This window comes from Ornithorhynchus anatinus, chromosome 3, assembly GCF_004115215.2.
Source record: "Ornithorhynchus anatinus isolate Pmale09 chromosome 3, mOrnAna1.pri.v4, whole genome shotgun sequence".
Classification (NCBI taxonomy): domain Eukaryota; kingdom Metazoa; phylum Chordata; class Mammalia; order Monotremata; family Ornithorhynchidae; genus Ornithorhynchus; species Ornithorhynchus anatinus.
Genome location: NC_041730.1, coordinates 20,748,466 through 20,763,285, shown reverse-complemented (window position 1 = coordinate 20,763,285; position 14,820 = coordinate 20,748,466). Strand labels below are relative to the sequence as shown.

Genomic DNA, 14,820 nt, shown 5'->3' with positions numbered 1-14,820 from the left:
TAATAATAGTAATAGTATTAATAATAATAGGGGTATTATTATTTTTGTTATGGTATCCGTTAAGCACTTGCTCTCTGCCAAGCACTGTACTAAGCATTGGGAAAGGTCCAAGTTAATTAGGTTGGACAGTCTGTGTCCCTCATCAGGTTTACAGTCTTAGTAGGAGGGAGAAGTATTTAATCCCCATTGTACAGATGAAGAAACTGAGGCACTGAGAAGTTGTGTCCATGATCACACAGCAGGCAGACTGCAGAGATGGCATTAGAATCCGGGTCCTAGTGCCTGGAGTCACTACTGTTTTATCTCAAAAGGTTTTACATTATTCCACAAAAAGTGAACCAGAACTGAGACTGAAATCAAAAAGAAGCAATATTGCAGGCTTGACCAGCTGGGGAAAAAAGTGAGTGACAGCATTGGTATCTAGAGATATTTTCATAACTACTAAAAATGGGAAGAATAAAGTAGTTTTATTTCATTTTTCCATGAAATCTTTCCATCTGAGCATCAGTATAAATGAAATATAATAAGCTTCTGTAACATCGATTCCTTTCAGCTTGTTCTTTTCGTCTTCTAGAGTATGCAAGTTTTCCCTCAGGGAAAGTGATACTCACTAAAATGAGTTTTTGTTCTGTCCCATATGAGTCTGAAATCCTGTGAAACCTTTGGGTAATGAACAATGAATGATGTTTTGATTTATTTCTAGGTTTTTATTTTGTCCTGTTCTTATTCCCCTTTCCTCCCAGCTCCTCCCGTAGCATGGTCCTGCCTTATTTTATGTACCTGGCTGCCCCAGGCTTCATTTCTTCCCCTCTCCCCACCCACCCAGCTTTCGTTCTACTTACCCTGTCCTTGCGACCAGCAGGCCTGGATGTCCAATCCTGTTACTGGTCTCCTGCTTCCTGCTCCCTGCTGTGAGCCAAATTCGCCACCCACCTGCTGATGGTGCCGACCACTGGCTTTCCGCCCACTTGGCAAATGGCCTGAAGACTCTGCTCATCCTCACCCGTCCGCTTCCTTGGCCGAGGGCTGTGCCTTCTTCTCCCCCCTTCCGGGTGGCGTTCAACATAGGGCACATGAAAGGAACATTTTGGGCAGTTACAAATTTTTAATAATTTTTCCATGCTCTTCTTTATTTTTCTTAGAACCTAGTCGTGTGTTTGGGATTGAAGTCACATGTGTGGAGGAAACAGAAGTGTCTCTCATCTGGAAAAACAACGACACGGCTGCATCTACGTATAACTACATAGTGAAGGTTCTAGAAGCCATCCGTTTTAAAGGCAACCAGACTTTCAATGCCACAATCAGAGATCTGAAACCTGGGACCTTTTATACAATCAGAATCATTCCAGAAACAAATGATGGGATACAAGGAAGCCCGGTAGCCATAGATGTCACCACAAGTAAGTTGGCCTTTCCTTTTCAGTAGCGGGGAAAACCCCATTTGAATTCACATATTGATTTTATGCTGCTTTGTCTCTACAGGCAGTTATTTAAAAGTGATTATTTTATCAAGTAGGACTAGTGAAAGCTATGATGGTTCCACTGAATATTTAAATATCCAAGCTGATCATTTATCTAACTGATATCTAACTACATTGTTTCTTTCAGCAGTCAAGGTTTTAGAGCATTTAGATGATTCTTAATTTAGGAAATCATCGATAGTTGGGTTTTACATTTAGCATTATTTTTTGGCTCTTTAGTAAATAGGATATTTATAGCCCAGCGTGATTTGGGCTTACTGGTGAACTGACTTTGACAATACGTGTGAAGTGGATTACACATCAAGAGATTAAAAAAATCAAAATTATTGAAAGCAGAAGGAATACAGAATACTAAATAAGATAATCCTTGAGTAGGATGAAGCATCATAAAACTGTTTTGATTTGCTTGAATAACATCATAACACCATTAACATGAAGCTACTTTATTTCACATGTTTAATGCTGAAGTTTTTAAGAATCCAAGCAACTTTAATTCTCCTATTTGCATACACCCCTGAAATTAGTGCTTTTCTGAAACGAATGGGGAAGACTATCCTCTTGAGGAATATAAGTGTATTGGAATTTGGAGTGATTCATAAACACCCGTATAAATTAAATGTGCACTCTCGGATGCAGCTCCGCATTATATATTTTAGAACTCTAATTGTAAATACTTTTATGTTTGTCAATCCTCATCAGCACTAATGCTTCCTTTGGGCAGGGGATGTATCACTTTGTCATTCTGTACTTCCTATTATTATTTACTCCTAATGTTTGTTGAGTTCGTTTGTGAGTTTCTAGACTGTAAGCTCATTATGGGCAGGGAATGTTTCCGCTAATTCTGCTATTGCCTACTCTCCCAAGCACTGGGGCACCCCAACCTTTTAGCACATAGTAAGTGCTCAATAAATACCACTGAATGATTGATTTGTACTTTGGATATAGCACTCTCTAATTGAGAATAGAGAAAAAGCATATGAATAAAAGACATCCCCAACTGATTCAGAACATACAGTCCCCGGGGGGATGCCAAACACAGAAAAAGCTAACGATTAAACATCAAAGTAAGCCCTTTGCTTCCTGTTCCTTGATCCAGTAATAACAAAGTCCTTAGCATTCTAAATAATTATACAGATACCGCTTCCTTTGGAAAGTTACTACAATGCCTAAGTGCTGAGTACAGTGCTTAGCACACAGTTAAGTGCTCAGTAAATACGATTAAATGAAAGTTGGATTGAAATAGCACGTTAGGTTAAAAGGGAAAGAAGGTCCGGTTGAGACGGATCTGGAGCACTCCATTCACTTTTCGCTTAGTATAGTGCTCTGCACCCAATAAGTGTTCAGTAAATACCATTGATTGAGTCAGCCTGATGAGGAAGAGGTCAAACTCCACTACTCCTTTGGCCTTAGGGAGGTTTACCCCTTGTCCCGTCCAGATTTCTTCCTGACCCCTTGCTGGGAAGACCTCTGAGACTCACTTCAGGTAAGGTAGCCCTGACTGACATTAATTTGGTACCCCTCAAGAATGTAAGCTCGTTGTGGGAAGGGAATGTGTTTACTTATTGTTATATTATACTCTCCCAAGCTCTTAGTACAGTGCTCTACACGCGGTAAGTGCTCAGTTAATGTGACTGACTAATTGACTGACCCATCTGTATTCTTCCCTTATAACCAACTCTCAATTTACAAGAGAGCTAAGATTTAGGTTATTACTACTCTTTAATGTCTGGATGACTCAAGAATCTGTCCTGCTCTTCTGTGGTGGTCCCAAGAAGTAGAGTTGTCAGACAGATCTCCCTTTTGTCGTCATTAACATCACCGACTGTGGTTTTTATTGATAATTAATAATGATTTTGGTATTTGTTTTAAGCGCTGCTTACGTGCCACGCACTGTTCTTAGGCCCAGAACAGTGGCCCAGACCTGAGGGCCAGGGAATGAAGCGACGTGCCCAAGGTCATGCAGCAGACAAGTGGCGGAGCCTGGATTAGAACCCATATCCTTCTGACTCCCAATCCTGTGCCCTTTCCACTAGGCCACACTGAGCCCTGAAAGGTTAGAGAGCCCTTCTGTGGGATTTGAAGGGCTGGAGGCTTAGAACATGGTCTCCTTCGAGGCCAGGCATGAGCAGTGGGAAGCTCCCTTCAGCCCTTACACTCAGCAGTACAAAAGAAGTCCAACCAGCTCCAGACAGATGGTGCTTGCTAGCAGAAAGCTTCGTATAGTGCAGTGCTCTCCACATGGTAAGCGTTCAGTAAATATCACAGTGAGAGGATACCCAACCTTCTGCTTGGGATCTGTGTGGGTATGGATGGACTTGGCTTCCCACCACTGACCTTATGGGGAAAGAGGGTGACTGGCAGACAAACCAGGACCTGCCTGAATGGTCCCGTGATTCCCAGGTAGCGCTGAGGCCTGATTAGTTATCGTGAAACACTGGAAGTCAACCTTCGTGGCCTCCACAAGGCTAGCTGCAAGGCCTGGGAGCAGAAGGCCCTGCAGCAAACGCTCCCAATCTGTTTTCAGTTGCTCTGAAGCCAATATAGTCCCAGCTCCTTCAACATTAAAAGAATAACTTCTATCCCTCCGACAGAATTATGATGGTTCTGTCAGTTGGGTGTGTTTCAGCATCTTCTTTATAGCTTTTGAAAGGGTCACTTCCTGCAACATCCAGAAGCATACTTAATGACTGTCAGCTTGTTGTGGGCAGGGAATTTGTCTACCAACTCTGTCCTGTTTGTACTCTCCCACTCACTTAATACAATGCTCTGCAATAATTATGATTGATTGATTGTGAAGTCTGAAACGCTGTCTCCTGCAGTACTGTTTCAGTACCCGCTCCTCGATCCTCTTTTGGGGGCTAGTTTTTTGAGTCTTTTAGCCCCCTCTTTTGAGAAACAAACTGCCAATCAGGGATATTAATTGAGCAGTTGCTGTGTGCAGAATCCCATACTAAGTAAATACACAGAGTTGGTAGATGATATCCCAACCACAAGGAGTTTATAGTCTACAGGGGACGAAGAGTCTTCAGGGGTTATGTATTATGATCATTGTTCTCCTAAAGGGCCTAGACATGTAAGAAGACCTCACAGTGGATGCTTAGTACTATTCTTACTATTACCATAATACTACTACTAATAATGTTGGTATTTGTTAAGCTCTTACAATGTGCCAAGCACTGTTCTAAGCGCTGGGGTAGATACAGGGTAATCAGCTTGTCCCATGTATGATTCACACTTTAATCCCCATTTTGCAGATGAGGTAACTGAGGCACAGAGAAGGTAAGTGACTTGCCTAAGGTCACACAGCTGACAAGTGGCAGAGCCGGGATTAGAACCCATGACCTCTGACTCCCAAGCCCATACTCTTTCCATTAAGCCACCCTGCTTCATTTGTTAATCGATATGTGTCAAGCATTGTTCTAAATGCTGGGGTAGATACAAGCCAATCAGGTTGGATGCATTGCCTGTCCCACATGGGGCTCACAGTCTTAATCCCCCTTTTGCAGATTAGGCACAGTGAAATTAAGTGACTGGCTTAAGGTCACACAGCCGACAAGTGGCAAAGCCACGATTAAAACCCTGGTCCTTCTGACTCCAGGCCCGTGTTCTATCCATTAGGCCATGCTGCTTCCCATCAATACTCTTACTATCCGCACTAGTACTTTCCGTACTTTTACTATCATGCTATCCATTTGTCCATACTCTTTGTACTAGTCAGCTTTGGTGGGAGCCTGGCTGGGGCCCACCCTGAACTCTAGGCTCTCCACTTCTCAGAGGTAGCCCTTCCTGGCTTTTTGGGCTTCAAAACATTGAAAGTCTTTTGAAAATTCCCATTCAGAGTTATTTTGGAACTACTGCCTGACACACAGATACAGAAGCAGCGTGGTCTAGTGGTTAAAACACAGGCCTGGGAGTCAGAGGTTCCATTCCCAGCTCCACCACTTGTTCTGTGTCACCATGGGCACGTGACCTCTCTGTACCTCAGTCACCTCATTTGAAAAGTGGGAATTAATGTTGTGAGCTCCATGTGGGACATAGACTGTGTTAAACCTGATTAGCTGGTGTCTATCCCAGGGCTTAGTATCGTGCCTGGAACAAAATAAGCGCTTAACCAATACCACAAAAAAAATTATTGATAGGACTCAAAGTTTTACATTAAGATAATTTCTCACCATTTGCATGATCATTAACCTAGATCTCTAGATTTTAAAACAGTTCTCCTTTTTTGTTCCTGTCTCTGTGGCAGAGATAATAAAAAGGGATTATATAGAGCAGATATTATGATCCTTTGGCTGTGACTCTTGTACAACAGATGCTAATTATTTCTGGTTTTGCAGTCTGTATTTGTGTGTCATAGTATTCAAATACTATGCCTTTTAAACTCCTGTCAATCGGTCTTACTTATGGAGTGCCTATTGTGTGCAGAACACTACGAAGTGCTTAGAAGAGTACAGTGTAACAGACTTGGTAGACATCTTCCCTGCCCACAACAGGCCTACAATCTAGAGTGGGGAGAACTCCTATATGGAAGAAGGAAGAACTTGTGAAACCAGGTGTTCCTGTGTGTGGGTGGATTTCACCCTTCTTGTTCTGGGGCAGATAATGGTCTATTTTATTTTTAACAGAACCGAGTCCAGTTTTCGATGTCCATCATATGAACGTCGGTCCAACGGAGGTCAGTGTGGTCTGGCGGAACAGTGACTCCGCTGTATCTATGTACCAGTATCGGATGTTCATTGAAGAGAATGGAATTGCCAACCAGACTTCCCCAAATATGCAGATTAACATCACAGACCTGAAACACGGCTTCCAGTGCTGGGCCATAATTGTTCCTCTAGAAGGAAATGAGGCTAACGAGAACATAGGCCCCAGTACAGGTGAGGAGGAACTGTACCCTCTGCTGTTCCCTAGCTCAAGTGAAATTGTTCCACGTCCCACGCCTTGAGCATTTTCCACAGTATGAGATTGTGGAAAATATGGGTGTGGTCAGAGGAAAAGAACCCTTGGCCATTATGAGTCGGGTATATTTAAGGAAAAAGTACCATTATAAAATTAGAGGAAATTGCCTTTTCTGCAACTTGGTTTGCAGAAGGCAAGATCCCGGTCTTCCCACACAGATGTCTTTCATGCGTTGTTTAACCCCAGAATTGAAACCCGTATTTGATATGTCTGTTACAGTGACCAATTCAACAGATGTCAATGTAACTTGCCAAAAGGATGTGTCCACAAGTGTGACCCCCGAAGGTGACCAGGCACCCCAACTGACCCGAGTTAACGTGGTGGGATTGAAACCCAGTACCCAATACACAGCCACAATTTTTTCCCAAGAGGCTAATGGGACCGAAGGAAACCCTGTAACTACGGAAATCTGGACAAGTAAGTCAGATCCCCATTTGGAGAGGGTGCAGCTGAAGCCACTGGGCTTTCTTCATGTATCTTCAATTCACAATGTAATTCAATTCAATTCCCCTGCTGTATTTGCTGCACTAGTGGAAGTTGTCTTCAAGAGGTTTGGGAGGCATTGCCGGCTATATAGGGGCGAAGGTGATGCCAAATATGTGTGAGCGAAGCTCTGATGAGAGACTAGAGTCAGTCAGTCGGTGGTATTTATTCAGTGAGTCAATCAATCGTATTTATTGAGTCAAGCAATCATATTTATAATAATCATAATAAATGAGGTAACTTAGATTAGCATATTTTGGACACATAATCAGGAGGGACTAATTCTCTGGAGGAGACACTAGTGCTAGGAAAAGTCCAGGGAAAAAGTGGAAGAGGCAGACCAGCAGATGGAAACCATAACAACATCTACGGGAGAACCGTTAGCATGGTTACGGATTATGGCAGAAGACAGGACATTCTGGAGAAAATATATCCATAGAGTTGCTATGAATCGGAAATGACTCGAGGGCACTTGATAATAATAATAAAAAATTTAAGCGCTTACTATGTGCCAAGCACTGTTTTTAGTGCTGGGATAGGGTTTGGACAGAGTCCCTGTTCCACATGGGCCTCACGGTCTTAACCCCTATTTTACAGATGAGGTAACTGAGGCACAGAGAAGTGAAGTGATTTGCCCCAGGTCAAACAGCAGACAAGTGGTGGGGCCAGGGTTAGAACCCAGGCCTTTCTGACTCCCAGGCTTGTGCTCTTTCCACTAGATGATGCTGCTTCTCACTTTAGGTCAGTCAGACAGGAGTATTTTTTGTCTGTCAGTCATACAGAGGACTGTACCAAGCACTTGGGAGAGTACAGTGTAACAGTATAACAGACACATTCCCTGCCCAGTCTGGTGGGGGGTTGGGGCTTAGAGAAACTGAAGGAACAAGGAGCACCTACCTGCTTTTTGGGGCTGCAGAACCCAGCCGAGGCTGGAGTTAACAGAGCCCAATCCATGCCCTGCCACGGGACCTGACCCCCAGTAATGCTGGCCCATCCTGGAGCAGAGAAGCAGCATGGCTTAGTGGCTAGAGCATGGGCCTGGGGAGTCAGAAGGACCTGGGTTCTAATCCCAGCTCCGCCTTATGTAAGCTGGGTGGCCTTGGTTAAGTCACTTCATTTCTTTGGGCCTCAGTTACCTCATCTGGAAAATGAGGATTGAGAGTTTGAGCTCCATGTAGGACAGGGACCGTGTCCATCCTGATTAACCTGTATCTATAGATACAAATGCTTGAACAGTCACATAGTAAGTGCTTAACAAGTACTGTAATAATAATAATAATTATTATTATTGTTAGCTGGGCACTGGGTGTTAGTGGTGCCCGAGTGGAAGAGCCGGTCTTCGTGAACTTCTGGACCCACTTGGATGGTGCCCAAGAGGGGGATTGGCAGCTGTCAAAGGCCAGTCTGGTTTGGTTGGCTTAGTCTGGCCTGGCGTGGCTCTGGAGACTCTCTCCCATGATACCAGGGGCTTTTCTGAGCTCATAGAAGGGCCTGTATTGAGGCTGAAGAAGCAGATTTCAGCTACAGTTTATGGGATTCAAAATGAAAATAAGGTTCTTCGGAGGGGATGGCATTTAATTCCACCCTCTCCACAGTTTAGTTTAAATGGACTACCTCGTAAATAGTTTTAAACTCTTATTTGGAGCTTTTTTTTTTATTGGAAAAGTAGGCAGATGGAGAAGAGAACTATGCAAACCTGAATAAGAGAAAAAAAAACCCAGGAAAAGTAAAATAATAATCCAAACAGCCTTGTCTGTAATAATAATAATAATAATAATAATAATGATGGCATTTAAGCGCTTACTATGTGCCAGGCCCTGAACTAAGTGCCGGGGTGGATAACAAGCAAATAGAGTTGGATGCAGTCCCTTTCCCACATGGGGAGCACAGACTTAATCCCCATTTTGCAGATGAGGTAACTGAGGCACAGAGAAGTGAAGTAACTTGCCTAAGGCCACACCGCAGACAAATACGATTGCATGAATGAAAGTGGTGGAGCTGGGATGAGAACCCATAACCTTCTGATTTTCAGGCCCCTGCTCTATCCACTATGCCATGCTCCTTCTGTAGGGGATACGGAACTTGTGGGACGGAAGCCAGTCCTCTCTTCCAGAGAGAATGTTGACCTCGGGCAGAGAAGACATAACAGTAAACACAAAAATGAATGTTGACATAGAAAGCCCTGCTGTATTCTTGAAATAATTATATGCATTGATGGGAACAATAATGCTTTTTTGGAAATTCTCTTCCTTCTGCTAGTCATGCTTTGTTTTATTGTTTTTCACAGACATGAGTCAAATTATCCATGTCCAGACTGTGAATGTCACTGCGTCAGAAGTGAGCCTTACCTGGGAAAACAAAGATAACTCTTCATCTGCCTACTCCTACAGAATCCTTGTTGAGTTCGGTAACGAAACTTCATTTAATGCGTCGTACAACTTGAGAAGAGCTGTCATCACTGGACTGAATTCTAGCACCTTGTATAAGTTCACTGTGTATCCACAAAGGCAGGGTTTTCCAGAAGGCCTGCCAAACTGTACAGAAGCTTATACAGGTGACTTCATCGGGACATAATCTTACTGAATACCATCTGTTGGTGTTAATTATTGAGTGCCAGCTCTGTATTAGAAGCTGAATAGAGAGCTTCCGGCCAGGTGAACAGATGGCGAGGGGAATGTTTAGCGGAGAGTAGCAGCGGGCAACAGAATCATTGGGGCGTCTTCTAGCTTGCAATTTGTGGCCTTTGTGTTTCTTGCCATTTGAATGTGCGTGTGTACGTGTGTGTATGTATGGTGTTGCCGGGTCGGGGGAGGTGGAGGGATGTGAGGTGGTATTTCATCCCAGAACAATTCGCATTCCAAAGAAAAGGAGTTCCCCTAATGACAACTTCTCCTTTTCCTCCCCTGAAGAAAGGGAATCTGTCCCCCAATCCTGTCATTATTTGGAGGGTTTATTTGAAACAAATTAGATTTAGAAATGATAGAGATTAGGTAGCTTTGGAGCAACAGAAACTTTGTTTTCTCTGGCCGTTGGGCAGCATCGATGGTGCTTATAGTAGAGGTAATGGAAAGAGTATGTTTTAAGGGTCTACTATACGCAGAGTGCTGTACTAAGTGTTGGGAAAGAAGGCCCTGGAAGGAAGGCATGAGAGGAGTGCCGAATTGTACTTTCCAAGCGCTTAGTACAGTGCTCTGCACACAGTAAGCACTCAATCAGATGGAATGAATGAGTATTGAAAGTTTCCCAAAGTTCTGGTTTAGGTGGGTTCAGTTTTCTTCAGGTCGGAAGCGTTAGGATCAAGTGTTAGGATCAGATGATCAGAACTCCTCCCCTAGAAAGTCTGGGACAATCTGGTTTCCAGAGTGGCACTGTCTGCACAAATTTAACTTCTGAACTCTGAACATAGTTTATTGAACTGAAAATATTTCGAGGACCAGTCTCTGTTTTCAATTTGGGAAGCATTGTAGTGGTTCTGAAAAAAATGCCTTTCTTTTTCCATTACAGCTCCCCAGCCAGTTTCTGACTTTCAAGTGACAAACATCAGCACAACAGAAATTGGATTAGCTTGGACGAGCAGTGATTCTACATCTTTTAGAATACTTATTACAGAGCACATATCGTCTCCTAGGAATGAAACATTTAAAACAGAAAGTGTTGTGATTAGAGAATTAGAACCTGGTACCACTTACACCTTTGAACTCTTTCCACAAATAGGTACAACCGAAGGAGCCTCTAAAAGAATACGCACCACTACCAGTAAGTTGTTGAATGTAAGGACTGTCTTCTTGGGACAGAAGCCCATGGTGAATTCAACTCAGTATTCTCTGTCCCTCACTGTCACAAAGGCATGGCTCTTTCCTTGACGTTCACCCTCATAGCGAAGGATGTGTTTCTCCCACTAGATTGAAAGCTTACTGTGGGCAGGGAACATGTCTGCTAACTCTGTTGTATTCAGTCCAGTACTGTGCACACAGTAAGTGCCCGATAAATATCAGCGATAGTTGGATTACTTAACTTTCCCCGCTAAAAATCCCAGCATGGTCTTAAGGCACACATCTCTATTTAAAGCCTCCTAACTTCGCTAACTTTTCAATCTCCTGGTCTTTTTAAAAAATCATAATAATCAATGTAATAATAATAGTAATAATAATGTTGGTATTTGTTAAGCGCTTACTATGTGTGTGCAGAGCACTATTCTAAGCGCTGGGGTAGATACAGGGTGATCAGGTTGTCCCACGTGAGGCTCACAGTTAATCTCCATTTTACAGATGAGGTAACTGAGGCACAGAGAATTAAGTGACTTGCCCACAGTCACACAGCTGACAAGTGGCAGAGCCGGGATTCGAACCCATGACCTCTGACTCCCAAGCCCGGGTTCTTTCCACTGAGCCATGCTGCTAAATGCCAGCCATTTCTTTTTCTATCTTTGAATCTATTGTTTTCCCCCTGCCCCACCAGCTGATATACCTACCACCTGTTGAGTAGAGTAAAGCGTTAGCTCTTTCAGTGAATAGGCATTTTCAGGGCATTTGTTAGAGCACATTTTAGTCACTTGGAAATTTTATATTAAAGGCTGATCGTTTGACAAATATAGGCCCCAGAATGGGTACAGGTACCCCTGTTAGTACTATATAGTTACAGATCTGCAAATCCCTGTGCAGTGTGAAAACTGGTTGGAAAATAATTGAAATAACCAATGCCTTGTTTAAATTATAATGGTATCTGTTGAGTACTTACTATGTGTCAAGCACTCTTCTAAGCACTGGGCTAGATGCAAGTTTATCGTGTTGGACACAGTCCCTACCCACTTGGGGCTCACAGTCTAAGTGGGAGGGAGGAGGATGTAATCCACATTTCACAGATGAGATAACTAAGGGATAGAGAGGTTAAGTAACTTGTTCAAGATCACACAGCAAACAGTTGGCAGAGTTAGGATTAGAACCCAGGTCCTTCGACTCCTAGGCATGTGCTCCTTCCAATAGGCCATACTACTACTTAGTACAGTGCCTTGCTCATAGTTAAGTGCTTAACAAATACCATAATTATTATTATCACTTTGGGTGAAATTCAAGAAAGCTATGGAAGGGAAGTCTTAAAAAGTCGGTTACAAGCTTTGAAAGATGACAACAAAATTACTCTTGTACTTCTTGTTTCTCTGTTATCTCTTCCTGAAATTTAACAGTGATCATTAGCATCTCGTGGGAATTTGTACTGCATAAAAATCACTTTCTAGTGTAGGATGAATTTGAAATCATACATGTTTTCACCATGCTGTAGAACGCTTTTAAGTAGAGAAAATTCCTCCTTCAGCACTTGTCTATCTGGATAGGATGTGAAGCGATACCAGAAGAAATAATTTCTCAACATGTACATATGGTGTCGACTACATTGGTCAAGGCACGTGCATGATAACATGAGTTTTCTTTAACGTGGGTTCATCAGTGCCATGACCTCAACTCTATAAAATTGAGTGTAGTTGCTAATGAATGATTGAATCAATCAATGGTATTTATTGAGCGCTTACTATTCGCAGAGCACAGTGTGAAGTGCTTGGGCAAGTATAAAATAAAATTGATAGACACAGAACCTGCCCATAAGGAGTTTACAGTCGAGCAGGGGACTGATAAACAGGCTTACCCTGTGATCCTGTCATTTGTTTGCAGTGTTACTCCGGGAAGATAATAATAATCATGTTATTTAGTAAGGGCTTATTGTGTCCCCAGCACTGTAGTAAGCATCTAATCATGAAAATACAATCAGGGTGATATGAAGTAATCTGATCAGACATAACGTCTAGGGCGATGCTCAAGTGTATTACAGTTTACAGCTGTATTTTGGTAACCCTGTTCTTTCCCAGTCGCAAAAATGAAAACACACGTTACAGAAATGACTCTACGGTCCAGTACATTCATTCCGTGAAAGGTACTCGTCAGTGAGTCATCTGTTATCATCTGTAGGTAATTAAGATGGGTTAATACTTGGAAAGAGGTGAGGAAATGCACTAAAAATTCTTGTGATTCATAGGAATGTCTTTTGAAAATAGAGAGATTCAAATGCTTGGGAACTTTTAATGAGACAGGAGTGAGATCCCTGTGGATGATCCTTTACCTCTTGAAGTAATGTTATCGGTCCCTAAAGTTGTGCAGAAAAATGCATGTATTCTTCAGTAGACTGGAAATAGAGCATAATCTGAAATCTCTTTCTCAAATTGAGCTTCCCCAAAGTGGATTACTTGAGAGAATGAAAAATACCAAAGTTAGGAGCCATTCAAGAATGAATTTTATGGTTTGGTTATAATGCATGTAAAATGTATCTGTAAATGTAGATGAGAGAGGAGAGGGAATGTGGGAGTTAACCTGAGGAGAAAGAAAAGGAAGAACTTTACTCTGCCATGAAGTTGACCCAACTGCAAAGTTTATGAGCAAAGTTTATAAAATAGTCTATAAATGAAGAGTTTGAGAAGCATTTGACAAGACAACTAATAGTAATAATAACATTAATAATTGTGGTATTTGTTAAGTACCTTCCTCCCTACCAAGCGCTGTATTAAGGGCTAGGGTAGATAAAAATAACCAGGTTGGAATTGGTCCCTGTATTACAGGGGCTCACAGTCTAAGTAGGAGGGAGAACAAGTATTGAATCCCCATTCTACAGATGAGGAAACTGAGGCACAGAGAATGACTTGCAGAGCCAGGATTAGAACCCAATTCCTCTAACTTCCAGAACTGTGCCGCTTCTCTGCAAATCTACATTGCTTAGATGAAAAATTAATTGCTGATAAGGCTTACTTGGACATCAGCAGGATAGTCAAATGCTTATTACAGTACTCTGCCCACAGTAAATGCTCAGTAAATATGACTGATTGATTGATGATCTAGTGAAAAGAGGATTGACTCCATGTCAGGAGTCCTGCTTTCTGCTTTCTATTCTGTCACTGATTAGCTGGGCAAAGCCGTAAACACTTTAGACCTGATCAAAGGAAAATTGAAAGGGACGGTCTTTTAACAGATGAGGAAAATTCAAGTCAGTGAGATAGTAGATCTGGAAATGTTTAATTTATAGGAGCAAAGTAAGTATAGAAATCCATAATGATACACTATCATCGCCCTGGGGGCAAAGTAGCATCTGTTTTTTCTCTAACATTGAAAGTGAAGTGAATTCAGTAGTTTTCTAAGCCTCCCAGTGGGGTTAGGGTCTGCTAACCCCTCAAGGCACATGTGTATATAACTTTATATGCATATGAATTTACCTACCTGGTAATATATTTTAATATCTAGCCCCCACTAGATTGTGAGTCCTCAAGGTACCTTGAAGACTGGATTCATATCTACTAACTTTATTGTTCACTCTTACTATTGATTTCTTTTTTTTCCTTTTTTTTTCTTTAAGGAACACCCTTTTATTTATAATGTCACCACATGGATGCTGTGTATTGTTTCCATTTTTTCCCGAATAGTCTTAGAGTTGTATTGGACCTATAATTTTTTTTTATCATCCCATTTTCTTCCCTTTCTTGATGTGCACTCTTCCCCTTCTTTTAAACAGAACCCAGTGCGGTGTTTGATATCCAAGTTGTAGGAGTGAATACGACTACAATAGAATTAGAATGGAAAAACAATGACACTGCTTCTGACACCTACCTTTATCACTTATTGGTGAATGGAGATGGATTTTGGAACCTAACATCCCTTTTCAAAAATGCTAGCCTCACCGGGCTAAGCCCTGGTACACCCTATAACATCACAATCTTTCCCGAAGTGAAAAATCAGACAGAAGGGAGATCAAACTCAACCGTTGTATATACAAGTAAGTCTTTTACAATGTGTTCTTGCTTCCGTCATTGTCAAGGGAGGAAAGATTAAGTCGATTAGAAAAGGTTCAGTCTTTCTCGTGGAAA

General features: G+C 42.1%; 1 protein-coding gene across 1 annotated transcript in view; it reads left to right on the top strand.

Moving 5' to 3' along the window:
• PTPRJ (protein tyrosine phosphatase receptor type J) overlaps positions 1-14,820 on the top strand; it is a 163,680-nt gene that overhangs the window by 122,692 nt on the left and 26,168 nt on the right. The window contains exons 4-9 of the mRNA XM_029060042.2: positions 1,143-1,400; positions 6,107-6,358; positions 6,660-6,857; positions 9,211-9,477; positions 10,428-10,679; positions 14,469-14,729. Coding sequence (XP_028915875.1) covers positions 1,143-1,400; positions 6,107-6,358; positions 6,660-6,857; positions 9,211-9,477; positions 10,428-10,679; positions 14,469-14,729 — 1,488 coding nt within the window. The remainder of the gene's footprint in view (positions 1-1,142; positions 1,401-6,106; positions 6,359-6,659; positions 6,858-9,210; positions 9,478-10,427; positions 10,680-14,468; positions 14,730-14,820) is intronic.